Source organism: Osmia bicornis, chromosome 9 (genome assembly GCF_907164935.1).
Source record: "Osmia bicornis bicornis chromosome 9, iOsmBic2.1, whole genome shotgun sequence".
In the NCBI taxonomy this organism is placed as follows: Eukaryota; Metazoa; Arthropoda; class Insecta; order Hymenoptera; family Megachilidae; genus Osmia; species Osmia bicornis.
In genome coordinates this window covers 6,241,820-6,263,024 of record NC_060224.1, presented here as the reverse complement: position 1 = coordinate 6,263,024, position 21,205 = coordinate 6,241,820, and the positions used below count along the sequence as shown (strand labels likewise).

The 21,205-nt window shown below is 30.7% G+C and overlaps 5 protein-coding genes and 1 non-coding gene across 21 annotated transcripts; 3 read left to right on the top strand and 3 right to left on the bottom strand.

The window, feature by feature from the left end:
* Position 1: 1 nt before the first annotated feature.
* On the top strand, positions 2 to 4,504 carry LOC114879360 (serine--tRNA ligase, mitochondrial). 3 transcript variants are annotated; one of them, XM_029194208.2, is made up of 5 exons: positions 2 to 277; positions 362 to 1,089; positions 1,172 to 1,339; positions 1,399 to 1,747; positions 4,281 to 4,504. In XM_029194208.2, exons 1-4 carry the CDS (start codon positions 215 to 217, stop codon positions 1,712 to 1,714), a joined length of 1,275 nt encoding a protein of 424 aa, XP_029050041.1. In that variant the 5' UTR covers positions 2 to 214; the 3' UTR covers positions 1,715 to 1,747; positions 4,281 to 4,504. The 3 variants fall into 3 exon arrangements, with proteins under 3 accessions (XP_029050041.1, XP_029050040.1, XP_029050039.1); XM_029194207.2 differs by lacking the exon at positions 4,281 to 4,504 and adding an exon at positions 1,902 to 2,137; XM_029194206.2 differs by lacking the exon at positions 4,281 to 4,504 and having other exon boundaries at positions 1,399 to 1,828.
* LOC114879361 (protein krasavietz) lies at positions 1,931 to 4,785 on the bottom strand. The gene is made up of 8 exons (XM_029194209.2): positions 4,654 to 4,785; positions 4,050 to 4,121; positions 3,701 to 3,981; positions 3,314 to 3,618; positions 2,982 to 3,225; positions 2,673 to 2,892; positions 2,434 to 2,596; positions 1,931 to 2,371 (listed from the first exon to the last, which is right to left on the bottom strand). Exons 2-7 carry the CDS (start codon positions 4,108 to 4,110, stop codon positions 2,445 to 2,447), a joined length of 1,263 nt encoding a protein of 420 aa, XP_029050042.1. The 5' UTR covers positions 4,111 to 4,121; positions 4,654 to 4,785; the 3' UTR covers positions 1,931 to 2,371; positions 2,434 to 2,444.
* Positions 4,786 to 4,879: 94 nt separating this feature from the next.
* Positions 4,880 to 17,742, top strand: LOC114879363. Of its 9 annotated transcripts, none has more exons than XM_029194220.2 (7): positions 4,880 to 5,083; positions 6,389 to 6,526; positions 6,671 to 6,868; positions 16,152 to 16,280; positions 16,347 to 16,586; positions 16,800 to 17,044; positions 17,154 to 17,712. In XM_029194220.2, exons 4-7 carry the CDS (start codon positions 16,163 to 16,165, stop codon positions 17,406 to 17,408), a joined length of 858 nt encoding a protein of 285 aa, XP_029050053.2. In that variant the 5' UTR covers positions 4,880 to 5,083; positions 6,389 to 6,526; positions 6,671 to 6,868; positions 16,152 to 16,162; the 3' UTR covers positions 17,409 to 17,712. The 9 variants fall into 9 exon arrangements, with proteins under 9 accessions (XP_029050053.2, XP_029050048.2, XP_029050052.2 ...); XM_029194215.2 differs by lacking the exon at positions 4,880 to 5,083 and adding an exon at positions 5,745 to 5,873; XM_029194219.2 differs by lacking the exon at positions 4,880 to 5,083 and adding an exon at positions 5,841 to 6,003.
* Positions 9,512 to 14,603, bottom strand: LOC114879359 (insulin-degrading enzyme). 6 transcript variants are annotated; one of them, XM_029194203.2, is made up of 15 exons: positions 14,358 to 14,602; positions 13,749 to 13,953; positions 13,417 to 13,616; positions 12,839 to 13,339; positions 12,520 to 12,722; positions 12,191 to 12,439; positions 11,708 to 12,100; positions 11,520 to 11,629; positions 11,301 to 11,445; positions 11,116 to 11,226; positions 10,917 to 11,037; positions 10,577 to 10,783; positions 10,218 to 10,510; positions 9,937 to 10,146; positions 9,512 to 9,859 (listed from the first exon to the last, which is right to left on the bottom strand). In XM_029194203.2, exons 2-15 carry the CDS (start codon positions 13,802 to 13,804, stop codon positions 9,611 to 9,613), a joined length of 3,048 nt encoding a protein of 1,015 aa, XP_029050036.1. In that variant the 5' UTR covers positions 13,805 to 13,953; positions 14,358 to 14,602; the 3' UTR covers positions 9,512 to 9,610. The 6 variants fall into 6 exon arrangements, with proteins under 6 accessions (XP_029050036.1, XP_029050034.1, XP_029050035.1 ...); XM_029194201.2 differs by lacking the exon at positions 14,358 to 14,602 and adding an exon at positions 14,140 to 14,334; XM_029194202.2 differs by lacking the exon at positions 14,358 to 14,602 and adding an exon at positions 14,156 to 14,334.
* A 129-nt stretch (positions 17,743 to 17,871) lies between the features above and the next one.
* LOC114879364 lies at positions 17,872 to 20,042 on the bottom strand. Its single transcript, XM_029194222.2, has 4 exons — positions 19,698 to 20,042; positions 18,422 to 18,499; positions 18,281 to 18,359; positions 17,872 to 18,206 (listed from the first exon to the last, which is right to left on the bottom strand). The coding sequence occupies exons 1-4, from the start codon at positions 19,701 to 19,703 to the stop codon at positions 17,962 to 17,964; spliced, it is 408 nt and encodes a 135-aa protein (XP_029050055.2). The 5' UTR covers positions 19,704 to 20,042; the 3' UTR covers positions 17,872 to 17,961.
* A 1,006-nt stretch (positions 20,043 to 21,048) lies between these two features.
* On the top strand, positions 21,049 to 21,121 carry Trnak-uuu. The gene has a single exon. It is a non-coding gene; the product is annotated as a tRNA-Lys (tRNA).
* Positions 21,122 to 21,205: the final 84 nt, after the last annotated feature.

The window sequence follows — 21,205 nt, the reverse complement described above, 5'->3', positions numbered from 1 at the left end:
AAATTCCTCCTCTGTTATGTTTGTTAGAAAAATAAAAATGTGTAAATAATTCGTGTTTTATATATGTATTTAACAATAATGTATAGAAGAGAATATTTGATAGGTTAATTAACTCTCAGTATGTAATAATATACTATATATAAACATATATATGTATTTATATATTATATATGCATATCTATATATATAGTTTAATTTATTAATATTTTCTAAAATGTGGTTTACTAAGAACTGTAATCAGTTTCTTAAATATGAACGATTTTGTATGCGAATGTTGGTATGTTATTAGTTCATATAATTTAAACATGTAAAAATATTTTATAATAATCCACTAATTAAACGTAAATAATTTTTATTGTAGATTAGAAAACGATCACAATATGTCACAGATACAACACAAAGTATTCCAGAACCAGAATACAATATAAACTTTTTATGTAATCCATCAAATCGAGATACCATTTATAACAATATAATTGCAAGAAAGGGTGTTGGAAATATTGACAAAGTTCTTGAACTTTCCCAGAAACCAGAATTAAAAGATTCATTTTTACATGAATTAAGTAAAATACCAAATCAAACACATCCAACAGTTTTATGTTATGACAAAGAACCACATTTACTGAAAGAATGTGGACATAAACCAGAATTTGATTTTGAACCAAAAGAATTTTCAACGTTAACTAAAGATTTGAAGTTGCTTAAAAGTGAAACCTTAGGTCCTTTGATAGGACACAGAGGATATATGCTTGTAGGAGATTTAGCAGATTTAGAAGAAGCATTAGTTCATTATACTGTAAAATATTTAATGAAGCTTGATTTCAAACTTATATCGGTACCTGATATTATTCCTACTAAAATTATAGAAAGATGTGGATTAATAACAGATAATGGAAGAACTCTTACATACAGTTTAACTCCTTCTTATGATGATGATTATAGTTTATCTGGAACAGCAGAAATGTCATTAGCTTACAAAGTAATGAATACTACATTTAGTACAGATGATTTACCATTAAGAATGGCTGCTGTAAGCAGGTGTTTTAGAGCAGAAATATCTCATAAAGCAGAACAAAGAGGAATATATAGGTAATGTTTAATTCCATTTATTACTAGTATAATAATATATTGAAACTGTATCTAATATTCAGTTTCGTTTATACGTGTTAAGGGTTCATCAGTTTACAAAAGTTGAAATGTTTGTATGTTCTGAACAAGAAAAATCTACAGAAGAATTTCAGAAACTTCAAGAAATTCAAGAAAATTTATTTACTTCTTTAAATTTACATTTTCGAGTAATTGATATGCCACCTCATGATTTGGGAGCTCCAGCCTACAGGTTTGTAGAATAATATACATATTCAATTAAAGTTGTATTACAAATTTTACATTTTTTAGAAAAGTTGATATGGAAGGCTGGATGCCTGGAAGAAAATTATATGGGGAATTATCTAGTTGTAGTAATTGTACAGATTATCAGTCGCGTCGTCTCAATATAAAATATAAAACAAAAAGCGGAGAATTATTACATGTTCATACTTTAAATGCAACTGCTTGTGCGATACCTCGTACGCTAATTGCACTTTGTGAAACACATCAAACAAAGCACCACCGCATTAAAGTCCCTGAAATTTTACTGCCTTATATGAAAGGAAAAGAGCTTATCAAAAAACAACTAATTCCAGATATGAGACATTATAAGACTACGATATGAACTTAATAAACAAAAAGTCGTTGGGTAATCACAGTAAGTGTAATTATTGCTCATTTATAATTAATGTATGTATTCATTTTAATTGATTGAACTAACTAAAATTATTTTAGTTTTGATTATTGTTTATTTCAAAATTTTATTTATATAATTAAAAGTTATATTATACATAATTATTAATATATTATAGGAAATTAGGATTTATAAAAACTTCAAATATTAAACACCACCTGACAATATATTTTCTAAAAACTAATACAATATTATCATACAAAGAATAGGGGTCTGAAAATTATACGTACACAGAGATAAAGATCTTTTCTTCAATAACTTGTTATTCTGTATATATTTTGTAGCGGTGTTATAAAAATGTAACACAAAATATTTCTTCTTAAAGTAATACAATTTAAAGACATTGCAAATTTACAATTTATCTCCCACGCTAATCGGATGTTAATGTAATGTTGTTTCTTGTTTATTAACAATTAAAAAATTTTATGTACTTGTCCTGATATATTGTTTCTCATAATAATACAAATTCATTTTTTAAAATTTCTATTTATCAGTACAATCCAATTTCAGTTCATATTTTGATCCATTTTAAAAATGATGGATAAAATCCAAACGTATTAATTTCATAATAATGATGCTTATATTATTCTGAAAAAGTAAAAAAAACTATAAAGTTAAAAACAAAGCAATGAAACATTATACGAACATACTTTTATGCTTTTTAATCTTCGTCTTCTCCTGATTCAGATTCTTCTTCTGCATTCTGTAACCACTCAACAAATTTTTTCATTTGATCCAAAAACAGCATTTTTCCTTTCACAGAATGACCTTCCTTATACCATTTTAAAATCACTTCTTCGGATATTACATCCGCTAAAATAATAATATATTAATAATAACAGAATGAAAAATTATTACAAAATATATCGTACAATTCGATGTAACATACTTTTATAAAATAGTAGAACAATTTTTTGGAAGACTTTCATGAAATTCATATTTTCGTAACAAAATTCCTGGACCTTGAGAATAAGCGCGAGTTCAGATCTGGCAGTGGTTGTAAAAGCATCGAACAATGGAGTATATACTTTTAAGTGTTTCAGTGCTTGATCAGCTACTAGCTCTTCCTTCTTATTCCATTCAGCTTGACCCATTACAACAACCCAAATCTACAAATAATTTTGAATAATTATTCTTCTATTAATTCTAGTCTTATAAATAATAATAAAGAAAATAAGAATATCAAAAATAAAATTACCAAACCAATAACTTCATGCTCAGGAATACTACTCCTTTGTGCCATTTCTTTGAGATCTAATATAATATCTTTCATAGGACGACTATCAACCAAATCGTCCAATAATAACTGCTGTAAATCTCGTTTTGCTTCTTGACTTGCTTGAGCTTTATGTAACTTCACAATGTCTGCGAGACCAACAGTCTCAAACACAGATCGAAAATATTCTTCTGTTCGTTTGTTCGGTGGTACAAATTCCATTAACCTGTTTATTAATAAAACAATAAGAATGATACAAAAATTCCATATAAATTTAATAATTAATATAGTAAAACGTGAAATGTTCTTCATACCTTCCTTCAATATTGCCTTTTTTCAAAGCAGTCATTAAACTAGATAAACCCTTCTCTTGTCTCCAAGTAACAAAGACTTCTAATAAAAAGTCTAATGCTAAGTTATCTTTGACAAGATGTTCATTGATTAAGACTGAAAGTACAGTAGGTGGAACAGAACCATTAGAAATCCATAGAGCTGTCATTCTAGCTAATTTTATTCTTTCCTTGGGAGAAAACCCCTTCATAAAAACCAATACTTTTTTCATTTCTTCTTCAAACATTTTTTCCAAATATTTATAGCGTCTCATAAGTTTGATAAAAACCTGCAAATAAAACAATATTGATTAATTAGCAGTGTATAAAAATTTAACTATAATATTTCTAAATATATATAAAATGTGTTACTTGTTCAAAATTTCGCATAGATTCCATATCTTCTGGTTGTTCAAAAACACAAGCAGTAGTTCTAACTGGTTTGTCACCATCTTGAGCAATAGAACCACCTGGGATCAGGAGCCCTCCAGCTATTAAGATGTCAAAAAGGTCCTCCCCATATCGGCGGTAATCTAATTTAGAGCCAGCTGCATCCAAGTACTTTGAAATTGCATCTAAGTCGTTACCAGCCTTTTCCAAACCAAGTAAAATGGCATCCCGAAATCCCATCGGATCATACTTTTCTTTTTCATCTAAAGAAAGTTATTGAATGAGTATTTAAAAAGGGCTCAGTATAAAATCTATATTTCTTGAAACATACCTCTCTTTCTGGTCTTTATACGTTGACCTGATAATATTGGTTTTTCTATTTTTTGACTCATACAATACCCTTCTGTAATTAAAAAATTTTCAAGTAGTATTATATTCAAGAATACTGATATTTAAAATATAAGAATCAATTTGCAATATGTATTTTTATAATTTATACAATATTTCTTTTATAGGTATAATTATTTGTTATATGTTAATCAATTTAATTTTTTATTTTTAGAAACTGCTTTTAATGTAAAATATCAATTAAAAGAAGAAAAAGTGAAAAATCAAACAAAAGTACACGACCATAATGTGCTTGGCATTTGACTCCAAATCTGTTGGCACTTCTTTGACAAATGGCGACTTTCGTTAGACATATTATGTTACACGAAAATTTGTAATCATAAATTACTTTGTAACGAAGTTTATTATTTGAAGTATATATAAAAGATGTGTATTTTATGTACGATATTATTTCTAAGGTTAAGGTCACGCAATGAGACCACGATGGCTGAAATCTATAAAAAAGTTGAATTGCTTGCAATGATCAGGTTAACCCGGAAGCACAGAAGCTTTAGCCAAAAAATTGCGATTTTTATTTATTAACTTACTTAAATGCACGTACAACTGTAGAACTACCCCTTTTCAGGCGTATAAGGGCAATACGAAATATCTCAAAGAGGATTTTGAGTACTTGAGGTCAGCGAATCTGAAGAGAATCAACCTGAGGAGAAGCCACAATTGACAGGGAATAGATAGGATACTCGAATTTGCATTTCGTAACGCGTTTTTAACGCCATCTAAATAGCAAAAGCCAGTGATTATAGATCCAACAAGACTGGGCATGCCTTTGTTACCGAGGGGTCATGATTTTTTGGGAGCTCAGACACCCCCAGGTCAAGTTAGGTTTATATGTACAGAGCACAACCGGTTGACAGTCGTGCCTTTTTTACCACATCTCGCAGGGGCATGCATGGACATCAGAAGGACCAATTATGATTCCTTTTGATTCTATTTTTTAGAAATCAGTTAGAATCAGTGGTAATTATTTAACGAACTTATATTCACTTCATGTGTCTTGGTAATTCCTTAAAACCTTACAAATCGAAGAATAAACTGTAATAGTTGCAACTATTATTACTGCATGTATAACATTCATAACTGTTTGATCTTTAATAAATTATTATAAAAATAATATACATAACAATCAAACTTATATTATAACAGAATAATTTCTTTTCAACATCGTGTAAAAGATAACTAATTAATAAAAGTTTGCAGGATATTCACTCGTAACACTTATAAAAATAACAAATTTCAATTAAGAAATAACAATTTAATTAATAAATTATCGTAAAATTAAAAATTATACAGAAATAAATTGTAATAATAATCATTTAACAAAAATATACAAGGTATCTACACGTAAAGGTAATAAAAATAATATATTTCAATAGTTATAATAATAATTCAGTTAATAAACAATTGTAAAATAAAAAACATAATAAAATAAATTTTAGTAAAATAGTTAAACAAAATTTTGCAATATATCTATGCGAAAATGTAAAAAGATAGAAAGTTTTAATAGATATAATAATAATTTAGTTAATAAACAATTGTAAAATGAAAAATTATAATTAAATAAATTTTAATAGAATAATGTATAATTCGAGTAGCAGCAACTGGCCGCAGCGGTGATGAAGCGGAACGTCACGCTTGATCGCGCACCGCTGTTGTCTCGCGCCAACCGTTCGACCTCGAGCGAGGTCGAATCTAGTCAGTTTTATCGCGGCCGCTGAAGAGTGCGGATCTACCTGTCAAACGTAGACAGGTACTCGTACACGTGTGAATCATTCGAGCGTGTATTCAGTTATGGATTACCTATAGTGATAGTGCAGATGCTTAGTGTTTTTTATCATGTGTTTGTGCATACCTACTGAGATTTTTTAACACGTTTTATGGTGTGGTTCCCCATGTACCTGTATGTGTATTAGTGTGTTCCCTTATGTGATTGGGTATACATATACGGATATATTAGTGGGTTTTATGGTGTGATTATTTACGTGTTTTGTCATAATTTTGCAAATGTTTTATAGAGTTTTATGGTGTTGGTCCCTATGTGTTTTGACCTTTATTTATGGATTTATTAATGTTTTATGGTGTGGTTATTCTCGTGTTATTTTGCATGCTTATTTTTTAATTTGCTCTTTTATTAAAATATTTATAAAATTATAAATTATTGTTTATTGCATGTTTGCATGAATGAATTTGAATATGTTAACTGTAATATATCAAAACAAGCTACGAATTGAGTTCCTTAATCGTTTGTTATATTGTTGCTTTCAGAAGAGTGTTTTGACCACTGAGGGTACCATCTTCTTTGACAAGCTAAAAGACGATCTGTCCAATCTAAACCATGTGTCAATCGTGAGTCAATCAAACTCTGAGGGACGTTGCGAGTGCAGGGGTGCAAGTCAACGATCGGTGAGTCGCATGCTTTAAAGTTCCTCCGGTTCTCATCACGTCGTAGGACGAATGGTCCGAAGCGACACGAACAAAGCAACTGGCGAAAATTACAATTGCAATTACAAAGGATTTCCCCCCATTTGTGGGGGGTGGTGATTCTAGGGACAACTGGCGAAAATAAGTTTTTAAGTTACGTCGGTAATTCAGAACGTTGGACTCCAACTCTCGTCGGAGTGAGATTCGTACCGACCTTCGAAACCTGTATTACCATCACTCCACAACAGGGGATCATTTGCGTCATCTATACGAAAATTGCGGAAACTGCTGTATGATAGTTCGGTCGTTTTGGAAAATCGATTGGTAAGTTGTTGAGTAGCTTGAGCCGTTTTTGTATAGATGGCGCTATGGACGAATTTTAAAAACGGTTTATGGCCACTTATTTATTAAAATACAAGTTTGTCAAACAATTATTTTAATAATTTTTTAGGTTTTAATAATTCACTTTTAGTTTTATATTTTTAAACTAAGAAGCCTTTAATACATCAAAGTAACTTATAATTATTTAGCATAATTTTATTGTTAGTAGTACTGAATAATGATTTAAAATAATAATCATGTAATGTGTGAAAACAATAAGCCTATCCTTTATTATTTTTTAAACATATTTTATTTTTTAAAGTAATTACACTTGATACATTATGATAAATAACATTATTATAAGAATTAGTTTTACTAACACTACAACAGTTTCGGAAAAGAAGAAATACTTTAATTATTTAAAATAAATGTACATACAAATTTATACAATTTCAAATAATAAATAAAAATTCAAATGCATGATTTAAACATTATACTATTCATTAAGAAGGAATATACAGGGTGTCCCATTTTAATCAATAAATGCGATTATCTCGAGAACTATTCGTTATTTGAAAAAATGTTTCATAACGAACTTGTTCTGTTTTGAGGGGGACGTAATCCAGTGCCACTATTTCGTTTGTAAGTGTACGCATGAAGGTCATATTTATTTTTTTAAATGGAATCATATAATTTTTTATGCACTATTCGATGCATCTCGGTATTCTGAATAAAAATGTATTGACCTATTTATATCGAAAAACTGTTACTTTGGGAGATAATCAAATTTTAATATTGCGAATTATTAAGTATGTAAGTGTATGTACTACACTGATGATGAGTTCCATCGAAGTTGTTGCAGTGAAGTTGGCGCACTAATACATTCACGCCGCGTCGGTGACGCTATACTTTATAAAAATGTACTGACCTGTTTATGTTGAAAAACTATTACTTTGGGAGATATTTAAATTTTAATATTGCGAATTATTAAGTATGTAAGTGTACACTCGCGTAGTATTCTATGAAAACTAGGTAAATGCGGTTCCGCATAGCGGTCATTAAAACAAAGAATCATCGATATCCCAACGTAGGTCTCTCATTATTGTACCAGTATCATTAGGGGCAGCAAGCAAAATGTCTGATTATCTGCCTACTGAAATTGTCGACATGATTATGGTGCTTGGTAAATGTGATAATAATTATTACATGGCTACAAAATTATATCAGAAGAAATATCCAGAGAGAAAGCATCCAATGCCTGCTACATTAAAGTCATTAGTTTTAAAAGCTCGACATGGATATTCAAAGCATCAAAGACACAAATTGGGACCAAAAGAACGTCAGAGTAGCCATGAATTCAACGTACCACGATCAATTGTATCGCGGGTGCTACGATTCTACAAATTTCACCCGTATCACATAAAACTGACGCAACAGTTGGAAAGAAATGATTTTAATTCACGACTACTATTTTGTCAATGGGCTCAAAAGACTTTACAACAGGATCCTTCATTTTTCTCGTACGTCCTTTTTTCTGATGAAGCAACATTTAAAAACACAGGCGAAGTAAACAGGCACAATTGTCATTATTGGTCACGCGTAAACCCTTTGTGGCAAAGATCAGTTCCTTTTCAAAAGCAATGGTCATTAAATATTTGGGCCGGTATTATTGGTGGACACATTATAGGACCATACTTTTTCGACACTCCATTAACAGGACAAAAGTATCTTCATTTCCTCGAGCAGTCATTGACAGATCTTTTGGACAATGTGGACTTGACTACACGGCGAAAAATGTGGTTCCAACATGATGGAGCACCGGTTCATTATGATCGCAGGGTACGGAATTTGTTGGAATTACGTTTCCCACAGCGATGGATTGGTCCTGGCAGTGCTATTGCATGGCCGCCCAGATCACCAGATCTAACACCACTAGACTTTTTTTTATGGGGTTATGTGAAGGAAAAAGTTTTTAGCAGTCAGCCGACAAGTATTGAAGATATGAAAGAGAGAATATCTAATGCATTCAAATGCGTCACTTTGGAAACACTCATGAATGTTCAAGCTGATATTAAGCGACGCATTCAAAAATGTATTGATATGCACGGTGACGTATTCGAACATTTGTAGACAAGTATTCAATGTTTGCTGCTCGACTGTTTTCAGTTTTTAAAAAATAAAATGTAAGATATAAGGTGTTGCAATTTTATCATTATTCTCTACAACCTAGAAATAAATACATTTTTATTCAGAATACCGAGATGCATCGAATAGTGCATAAAAAATTATGATTCCATTTAGAAAAATAAATATGACCTTCATGAGTACACTTACAAACAGAATAGCGGCGCTGGATTACGTCCCCCTCGAAACAAAAGTTCGTTTTGAAACATTTTTTCAAATAACGAATAGTTCTCGAGATAATCGCATTTATTGATTAAAATGGGACACCCTGTATAAATACTGATACATTTCTCAAAAAATATACTCTTTCACAGTTTCAATGTTAATGAAATACATACCCAGAAATACATATAAATCTTAGTTTGTTAATTCTTTTTAATGTTTTACAATATTGTGAAATTATGCAACTATTGTTATTTGCTTATTTATTTAGTAATATTTATAAGATGAAGCAGGTTTGCATTTAATTAGAAACGTTACAACTATTTATTTACTTGTTATTTACTACAATTTGTAGGTGCATAATTAAAAATAATGTATTCACAATTTGTATTAAGCATTTTATAATTTTGACGAATGAGCTCCTTTTCTTGGTATATCACTAAATGGTTTTAGTAATGGATACAAAGATTGACTAATTTTGAATGATATAATATCATCAATCTTTTTATACGCAGCAGTATCTTTTCCATTTGATGCCGTAACATTTTCGTTAGACTCCACTGTATTTTCTTCTGTCGAATCTGCGTCTTTTACTGTCGAAATTACGTGTACCGATACTTTATGTTGAATATCGTTTTGAAGTAGTTCCTATAAATGAAATAAAATAAATGTATTATAGTCAATATTAATTAGTTATTTAAATAACCAAATTGTTAGATACGTACTTCGTAAAACTTCATTATCTGTTCCTGTGTTATAGTTCTTAAATATGCAACTTCTATATTTGCTCGATCAAAATTATATTGCTGCACTGAAATTTCACTCCAGAAAATTGCAGATAAAGTAGTCATTTTTTTAGGTTTCTCAAGACGACGTACTGCCAATGATTCTTTATGTCTATTAAATTCTTCTTCTGTCAAAGATGATATGTATTCCTGGAATAAGTTAATTTTATATGAAAATTATGAAAATATGTTAAATAATATTTAAAATTATATTTACTAACCAACATGGAATTCAAAAATGCATTAATTTTCTGTTCAACATAATTAGGATCTCTCTCACTTTGAACTATAATTCTTAAACCTTGTGCACCATTTGTTCTTCGAACTCCGCTAAATACAATATATCCTAATTGTTCTTTAGTTCTTAATACAGTAAAACATGGTTCTGATATAAGTTGTGCTAACAGTTCTAGTAACATATTTAATTCTGTTGATTGCAAACCAGTTTGATAATAAACTTGTGTACATGAACTTTTATGAAACTTATTCTTTACTTCAAACAAAAAGTGATGACCTAAAAATACATGTATTGAAAATAATCATTTTGATACAAAGAAAGTTAAAAGTTATATACACTTACCATCTTCTAATTTGATTTCACGATGTAAAATCAACTGTCTAGGTAAAAGAGGTATCATATGAGGAAGCGAGCCTTTTAATTTTGATTCTATTAACCCGACAGTTTCAATAGCTTCCGACATTGTCATATTACCGTGTATTAAACATTCTACATGAATTTTACTTAAAAATTGTGGAATAAATTGTTGAAGTCTTTCAGCTGTCAACTCTAAGTAAATGTTAGACGAAAAGAAAATTATAATAGTAGAAAATATAGCAGTAATAAATTACATATAATAGTAAACAACATTTATAGCTTCACTCAAATGTGATATCATAAAATAATTATTTCACAAACTTACGCGAAGTTGCATTTAGTAATTCATCCTTCATCCAAACTTGTTCAGACAATAAAACAGCTAGATAATAAACAGCATGCTGGTATGGCTGTTCAGCCTCAAAATTTTTAAGACTTCTAATATACTGAAATGTATAAGAATTAAAGTGAAAGTTAATACTATAATGAAAAAAATTTATCTAAAAAAGTTAAGTAATTCATACATTTTCTTTCCAAATTTCAAATCTTTTTGGATCAACTTTAAAATTAATCATTTTGTCTATAATTTTCTCTAGTAGTACTCGTTGCTTATGATCGTAACCACCGATTCCTAACTGGAAAATATGAATTAAATTTTATTGTGTATTATATAGTACATGTATAATTTTTCTGACAAACTTTTACTTACCGTAATTCCATATTTACTATTGACAAGTTCCCACTTGAGACCGGCTATATTAGCAGCATATGAGTATTCATTTAGTGCATCCCGGAACAATAGTACAAATATACAACAAAAATTATGGCTAAGAGGATCCATGTATGCCAGTGGACTGCAAAATATAAGTACATATAAATTATGTGAAAATAACGTTTCATTGTAAATAGTGTAGAATTTAATTTTTACCTAACAAAATCCATGGATAAATTAGCTCTAGGTACAAGAAATTCGTCGTCTTGTTTAAACCATAATCTTATTAGTGGAGTATCTTCTATAATTACTGGAAATTTGGTTATCTATACGAAGTAAAATTATTTCATTTTACATTTATATATAAATAATCATTTTATATAAAATATATGAATTTTACCCACATTACTTTCTGCTGGTTTTATATCAAATTTTTCTGCTATAAACTCGTTTTTGGGTGGCAATTGTAAGTCTGAATTAAGACCAGCATTAATCCATTTCTCAATTATATCATCTGATATTTTTTCTCTTTTGAAGCTAGTACCATACCATTTTTCAGTTTCATCGGCTATGCCTTCATACAATTTTGCAATTGCATGAATTCTCACATTTTCTGGTTTTAAATATTCCATTACCCATTCAATTAAATCTGGTTTCCATAACGGGAAAAGGCTGTTTACTGTCAAAGCTTCTTCTATTGGATAATCTTGCAATATTTGTACTATGCTACTAACATAATCCGAAGGTGAAGACTTCTCTTTGAATTGAAAGTTCATCTTTGCAATGTCTCTATATTCCTTTAATAAATTATAAAGTAAAATTTCAAATCTTAGTTTTTATCAGCTGTAATTGCAACAATAACTTCATTAATAAATATGTGTAATTACATGATAAAACCATTCGGTTGGTCCTTGGGTTTTCAGCATGTTGATATATTGAAAAGTCAACAAAACAATGTCGTCAATATGTTGAAGACCCTCTTCTGTTAACTCAACATAAACAACAAAAAACTGGAAACCCCTGGCACTCAATCGTTTTCCGGATCCTAGAGAATTACACCATCCTTTTGCTTTTAAAGCAGACAATAGTGATCCTTCTCCTTCATGTCCTAACAATTGAGAAATGTAATATGTAGGCTAGAAAAAGCAAAGAAGATATATTGTTATTATACACTAACCCATAATACAATAATATATAAAAAAATAAAGGTTATTACCGCTGATTTGTAGTGTTCTTGCAAGTCAGGTATAGGAAATGTAATATATAAATGTCTTGTATCTTTTATTGGAACAATATACCACTTGGTCTTAAAGTGTTTTTCATTGAAAGGATGCTCTGGCCATACAGGTACTTCAACTTCCTTGTTCTCTACTTGAGAAAATAACTCTACTACCATTTTTTCAAGTTCGTCTAAATCCTCTAAACGTATATACATATATATTATTATACATACATTTGTTAAAAAATTGTTGCTTCATTTACATACAACTTATTTCTTCAAAATTTAATTATAGTTAAGAAGATATTCTATTTACCTTTACCAAGTACACATAGTGCCATTATGTTAGAAGAGTAAAACTTCTTGTAAAATTTAAATAAGCTTTCTCTAACATTTATTCCTTTTTGTCTTGGAATTGTATCCAATGTTTCTTTACTTCCAGTACCAAACTTTGAAAAAGGATGATTTGGATCAGCAGATGATTTTTCTACTTGATCAATACGCCATGTATCATTTGCTAAATTTTTTTCATGTTCCGAATGAATAGCATTTAGTTCTAATTCAGTTAAATCTTCTGTGAAAAGGGGTGCAATAAAAAATTGTGCAAAGCGATCTAGTGCACCCTCCAATTTTTCTGACTGTACATCAAAATAATAATTGGTATGATCCATATGAGTTACTGCATTGTATGAACCACCATGCTGTGCTAAATACTTATTGTATTCATTTTCTTCTGGATATTTCTCTGTCCCTAAGAATAACATATGTTCGCAGAAATGTGCCAAACCTGGTAAATCATCTGGATCGCTTAAGTAACCTACAAAAATAACGTCAAAATTTAGAGTATAAAAGATACTTGTTTATAATCATATCATAAGAGTAATTTTTTATTACCAATGTTCACATTCAATGATGCAGCACTTTTATCAGTTGTTGGATCACTAATGAGTAATACTTTCATTTTATTTGTGAGCAATAAACCTCTATATTCTCTTTTGTCATTTGAGGATTTAATTATTTCATTAAATCGCTTTTCAACATAATTATTTGGAGACATATTAGTTGTGGATATTTTCACATCAGATGATTTAAATCTGTAAAATAAATATATTAATGACCATAACTAAATTTTAATTTATTGCATCATATTATTATACCAAATAAAGATATATTTATTATGATACAAATTAATGACAAGATATACTATTATATGAACCAATGCTTACTTGGCAGTATTAATATCTGTGCGTAAAATTTTATCATTTTCAAGTAAAGATGCCATTATAAATTCTAATACAAGACTACACTTGAAGCTTTATCATAAAAGATGATACAGTAATGTAATTACATAAAAATCAGTTAAGTATATGTTTAATTATGTATCATTCTTTTATATCCTGTGAGGTATTAAGTTTTAAAGTCTTGTTTTATCTAAATTGATAAAAAAGTTTCTTAGTCACAAAGTTATTGAATAAGTTTCAACTGTGTACAGTTTGTTGCTGATCAATGAAATTGTTAATTTTTACATAAATGTGAAATATTTAATGCCATTAAAAGTGTTATACGAAAACAATGTACATAATTCGCATAAAACAAGGGTAATGAAAAAGTAAATACTTCACATGGTTAATACATTGTATCAAATGATAATATCAATGTTTTGAGACATGGTACATATTAATAATCAAAGCAATCAAGAAACCACATATAAACTATGAATTTAATGTGAATTAAAATTATCACTTCACTTGCTTCGACTGTTTCAGCTTTCGTTTACATCTATCGATCATGAACAAATTATACCATGTAATGTTTCATCGAGGAAGTATGCATACCTGTATATAACGAATGATTGAATAACTGTATAATAATTTCGAGATTTGACGATACGTGATAAAAGCATTCTTATCAAATTTCTTCTTAAATTAAACAAATCAAAATTTATTTTATTCTATTATCATGTTTGTCATATCGCACAATGTTTTGAAGTAAGTTACAATGATATATGCACTTGATTTTTATTCCTTATCGTTAGTGACATAATACAAATGTACAGTTATTTGGAATTATAGTAAATCTTTTATGATAAATATTGAAAGTTATTGTTTTGAACAAAAATTGTATCTAAATTATGTACGAAATAATTTTCTTCGCTTTAATTCATAATTTTGTACTTTTAAATATAAGTTTTATGGTAGAAATTGTATGATCTTAGTAGATAGGGTCAGTAAAATGAATTCAATAAAAAAGATATTTCAATTATAACAAAATTGTTCAAAAATTTTTTTAACAATTGAAGAATCTAGTTTTTTTAAACTAGTGATCAAGTTGAGGAAGTTGAGTTGAAAAGCAGGAACTATGCGAATTATATGTATATATATGTATACACATACAGCATCGAACGCAGTAGCTTCTGTAGATAAAATGGCGTTACAGAGAAAGCAAAAGCTTTTAAAATCTTAATTTTAACGATATTAATATTAAACCTGATTTAGAAAAAAAATAACATAATTTTCACTGGTTAAATATTAAAGAATTTAATATATAATTGAGAGATATGAATCGGGACCGCCTAAGGGGCGGGTGGGAACCCAGAGAAGGTGAAACCTTTGGGAAGGACCCGGAACTTGGGAGCCCAGGGAATGGGAAATCTTTACGAAGCACCCGGGACATCGTCATATTCCTTAGGGAAACCTACATGCTCGATGCTATACAAGTGACAACGACCAACATTACCACTTACCGACACGCATATTTCTGCGCGATGCTCAAAAAGACCGCCAAACATATCCTCCATTTCTTTCGATCATTCATATCCTGTAAACGATTTTTTGTTTCTTTTTTTTTAAATATACGCAACTACAGATTTTGTTTAATGTTTTATTAATGTTGAATAACTAATACGTAATAGTTCTTTATTTTGCTTTAAAAAATTTATAATTTCAGAATTTATAAAACGAAGCTTTGTACAAAAATTATTATTAGAAGCTCTTTGAGAATGAAATTACTTACAAATATTAACTAATTATTCTTAGATACATGTAAATAATATACTTTGTTCAAGAAAGACCATTTCTACAGGTAAGTTAATCAGAACAGGGTAGGGATTCGCCTATATTTTATAATTCATAGAAGACACGGAGGACAGTTGTGCGGCGATCAACTGGCGAGCTGGATGTATATTTTGCTTTCTTGAATTTTTAATTCTTTTCAGTAAAAACTATATATTAAATTTAATTATTGAAAAATCATCATCAAAACTTTTTACAAGGCTTACAAATTCATGATTTTACATTTGAGTGGGCATGATTTTTAAATAATTAAGAACTAATCGTTCCTCGAGATGGTATCGATCGTTTTATTGTTCTTGCACCTCAATACGCTCTACTTAACTTATTGTGATGCAAGCGATAGTGTCGCAAAACTTTGTAAGTATTAATATGACAAGGTAAAAGAAGTTATCCTTATTTTTTTCAATTTTAATTATTAGCCATTATTCAAACAATATTTATTTCAATTTTTAATTTAAGCTTTCCACTTGCTATCTTATGTAATTAATACAGCACTAATACTTATTAAATTTTGAACACTTTTTTTCCCATTATTAACTAAATTTTTTTTTGTTTCAGATACGAATTTGATGAACGAAGAAGATGTTACGGAAACGCAGCACACGATTTGTAAAATCGCCACAGACGAATTAGTCGCGACTGCACGTGCCACTGTTACAAGAGTACTTACCGGAGCTTGTAACGCTAGTAAGAATTTTATCTAAGATTCTTTCGAACATTTTCTATCGTCTAATACTGTCTATAAACTTTCAGAAACAATCGACGATAAGTTGCAAGGTCTACAAAAGAGCTTTACCAAAGAATTAGAGGAGATCAAGGAGTTGCTCTATACTGTCTTAGAGAACAAGAAAGACTTACCCAGGCTGGCGAACGTGTACAGTAATTATCAGGAACACGATGACTATAACGATGGTAAAAATGATATTCAGTCTCCAAGGCAGCTGGAGATTGATAGCTTCAATAATACCATCCAAGATGTTTCATCGACGAATGGTTCGTTTAAATTTTATATTTCTTTTATTATCCTTTCGACAAAGAAGAATCGTTAGAAAGCAACGATTTGGGTGAATGATTAAATCATTCGAGACACTTCCGGGGGGTTGTTACACAACGAGAACGTGTATCGCATAAGGATGTGACCGACAGAATTACACTGGTAAGCAGAAAGGAACACAGCAATTTTAACGATGTTTTAACATGTTCCAGGCTCTACGAGCTTCTTCTTTTATTACTGGCAAATAAAGAGTTTCGACGAGAAGTTAGCAAGGTGGAAAACCGCTCGTTCCGAACGTAGTTCAACGTTTTACGTGGGTCAAAATGGATACGCAATGTACATCAAAGTCACACCGAGGTATTTTCCGGACGGTACAGTTTTCATAGGTGTTGGTCTAACTCGTGGCCGTCACGATTCCATCCTTAAATGGCCATTTCCCCATAAGATTCGTTTGGAGGTAAGAGGGTAACGTTAAATCCAGTCGAAAAAAAAAATGTTCTTCCCTTTTTTTTTTAATAATCAAAATTAAAGAGTAGTTCTGTAGTAAGAAATCTGGCGATCTTCAGGTTTTAGATTATTCACCCGAACAACTGCGACAAGATCGACGCTCCCGGATCTGGGATCCGTCTATGCTTTGCTCGGAATATTTTTGGGGTCGTCCAAAATTAACTGGAGAATCGGATAATCCAGAATGTGTTGGATTAAGTATCTCTCGGCAAGTTCTTTTTTCTAAGCCACCGTTCAAGATCGATCAGTCCTCGAGAAACACGAGATATCTTTGGAACGGTAGTATCACGATTAAACTAACAATTTATCTTTAAATAATTACTTAATTTATGCACCAAGTTTTATCATATATATATATATATATACTAAAGAAAATTTCTTACAGTAATTTTACAGTCATTTGATGATATAATTCATTCGGTTAGTACAAATGACACGTTTTTTACTACTGTTCTATTATTAATCTTTATTTCAGTTCTGGTGAATGTACAAGAAACTTGATCAAATATATATTCAGCTATATCTTCTGTCGTTTAAATAATTTAGGTACACGTAAGAGAGCGAGGAAAACAGAAGTGGAAATATTGTTATGACTAGACCACGAATATTTATGTATTTGTAACACATGAGATTGTGTAACATATATTAGATACTATAAAGTGGAATAAAATATTCAGAAGATATAAAATATGTAAAGTCTTCAGAATAAATTAATACTTTTCTTCAGCATCTTCTTAGCAGAAATATATTATGAAAATGTATAATTGCATAAATATTCGCAGTCTGGCTATAACAAAGTGTCTTCTTAAATTCAGTACGGCGCGACGAGATTTTCATCGTTGATGCATTTAAAGTTTAGGGAACAGATCATTCTAAAGAAGTTGATGGAACGTCGAATCTCTTATGAAGAGGCATTTTACCGGAGAGATAAACCTGCGGGATTGCCAACATTCGATATTCGTTCGAATCACGATTGATCGTGTTTCGAATACTTTGAGAAGCTGCTTTCAAGAGAGCTTTGTAAACGGGCAGCGGAAGTCGAACGCCACCGCTTCCTTCCGAGTCCTGGAAGCTCGATGGATTTTCCTGGAAATTCCTCTTCTTTCCGCATCCTGTGGATAATCGAATATTTAATCAAACAGGATTTCACAATATATCGTTTTTTTTTTTTGTTTTGTTTTCTTACCAGTGAAGGCATTGCAGAACGGTCTCTTCGATTTCAAAGACTCATCTGTAGCAAACGCATCCAAGAATTGTTGATCAACCTGGAAATTCGTCTCGAACGTGTTAATTCTTACGACATCAATCTATCGAGGTAATAATTTACCTTATTTTGAGGTATCTCGGAGTACACCGCGTTCATCAAACATGCAAGCACCAAAACACAGCAGACGTATTTGGTTGCCTGTTAGCAAAAGAATTCCTATTGTCTTCAGGTTTGTCATACTTGACGCTATTTCAGGCTTCCGGGTATTAGTTCTATCCCGAAGGCAGATTCTCCTAACATTTCAAAGATCCTTCGACCACTGATGAAGCTAACTGCATTGTCGTCGAAATGTTAGGAGTATCTTCTCTTAGAATAGCCCCAAGTTTCAAACAACATTCGTCCGTTAAATGAAACTGAAATTATCGTGGCAGGCACCCTTAATAAAGACGATATTTAAAACGAGTTCGCGATCATTACAGGACCGTACGTAATTTCTAATAAGCACAATGTTGATTATATAAGTACCTCACGTGAAGCTTTCAAACATGTTAACTGTTGTAATCTGCTTATGACTTTAATCAGGTTTGTACCGCGGTTAATTAATGTCCAACCGATACTATCGGTCAAACGTTCCTTCGAGCGATTCGTTCGTCCAACATGAAGATGTACAATTTTTAAGTACCTTCGTGATGTAATTCGATCCCACACAAAAAAGAAATCAAAAGAAACTTTTGCAATTTAATTCTATTAGTTATTCTACAAACTTTGAGGGATTTTAATCGTATTTCTTCTTAGATGAGTACACCATATTAATGTTAATATTCAGGTTTTTCTTTTAACCCGCGTGGCAGGTAATTTTAAACACAATTATATTGTTAATAGAGAATATAAATTGAAAAACGACGCAGCCCTTTTAAGAAACTGTCAAGCACCAAGTAGTCGCGTCATAAGGCAGGAAATTGATATCTAGGAAATCTATAAGAATTTCAATACACGAAGGAACCTTCTCAAAGCACGTACAAAGAATAATGAGAAAAGAAAAAGAAGTAAGTTAGTGAATTATAATCGTTACACCGATTTAATATATTGACGATCAAGTGTCATTATCCTTCGCCTTGTTTTTATCTAATGAATCATATATAAATTAAAAGTTAAGTAATTTGAAAATTAATAATTTAAAGTTAATTTCATTAATAATCTTCTATTTTATATATACATATATATAAAGAAACGTAAAACTATAGAGACATAGATTCATGGAATGTATAATCATCAAAGTGTTGAGATATAAAAATCATTAGCAAAAGATTGCAATATTAAATATTACTAAAATACGCTAAATAACGTGAACAAATTTTTCAAGACGAATAAAAACATGATTAACAGATAAAATTACCTTCATGCCGAATCTTCAGTCTTACGATCAACTTCTGTGACTCGAGGGGAGGATCCCTTGATGAAATTTAAAAGAACACTTTTGTTAATTACTTAAACTTTCTGTAGCTCGTCTAGGTCTTCTCAAAAAAGACTTGGAACTCGCGTAAGCAGTCAGGTTTACCGTGTGAGGGATGAAATCGCGCGTCCGCTCTTCAAATACCACCCCCTCTCTTCGTGGTTATTCGAGGGCGTAAATGCATGCGCCTAAAGAACGCATGACCGTTCGAAATGGTCCACGAAACGGTATGTTTAATGTTCTTTGTACAGAATCGTGGACAGTATCATGTATAATCTATGATTTGAATGCTGCAAGAAATGCAGATATTATGCATCTACCGTTGTTCCATCTTCTTCATGTTCAGTTTATCAAATGTAATGATCTATGATGCGTTAAACGTTGGAGGACTCTTGAATGCATTTGTTGTTTAACCCTTTGATACTATCATATTTTGTTTTATATTTCTTCTTATACAAAAAGATACTTTTTTCTTATCGTTTTCTTATCGAGGAATCTGTAACATATATGAAGGTATATCAATTCTTCGAACAGCCATAAAAGGTTTTGATAGTTTCCTACACTTCCTCATACTGTTATCGTACATGTATCCAATGACGGTGAATGGTATTCGGTAAATATGCAAATGCCGAAAATAAAAGGTTCAATTATCGAACGACGATCGAGTCGTGGGCAAGAAATAGCTTACGAAAGGTTGACCAATAACAGACTGTGTGTAAATCAAACGAAAGCAAGCGGAGCTAAGTACTTACAACGTTCGCACATCAGAACCCGCTGAGTTACTATAAGGTCGTTCAACCCTTAGTAAACACCCTTCGTCCATCCTCTTTCATTTAAATTTTCTAATTTTTTTTTCTAAGAAATCTGTAAAAAAGCCCTGGTTGTACATATTAGAATGGTTTTGTATTATAATTTGATTTCATAAAACTATAAATTAAATATTTTTATTGCAACCATCTAAGTACTTTTGAATAGCATTCTGAATATACAGTTGACTTTAAGTTAATCGACTTAATAGTGTAAATCATACAGTGTTCATGTCTTATGAATAAGGCATGTGTCGAGAACGACATAACTGTTGATATACGGTTCTCTCTTCATACATAAAATGAATGAACATCGTCTTAGCAAGTGCTATATGTCTCTCGATAAAAATGTCTATAAAAGCAACGAATTTGCCTATGAAGTAATAAATAAAGTTAAAATAAATCTAAGAAACATTGATATACATTAAAACTATTTAAAAATGAACTATAAAAATTGTTTACAGTATAAATAAACAAAATTTTCAAGCGCCCGGATAGCTCAGTCGGTAGAGCATCAGACTTTTAATCTGAGGGTCCAGGGTTCGAGTCCCTGTTCGGGCGTACTATTTTTTGTAATCACGCATTTAACGATTAAAACTTAACACTGTAACATTTGTTTTACAAAGAATTGTCAAATAAATAAAT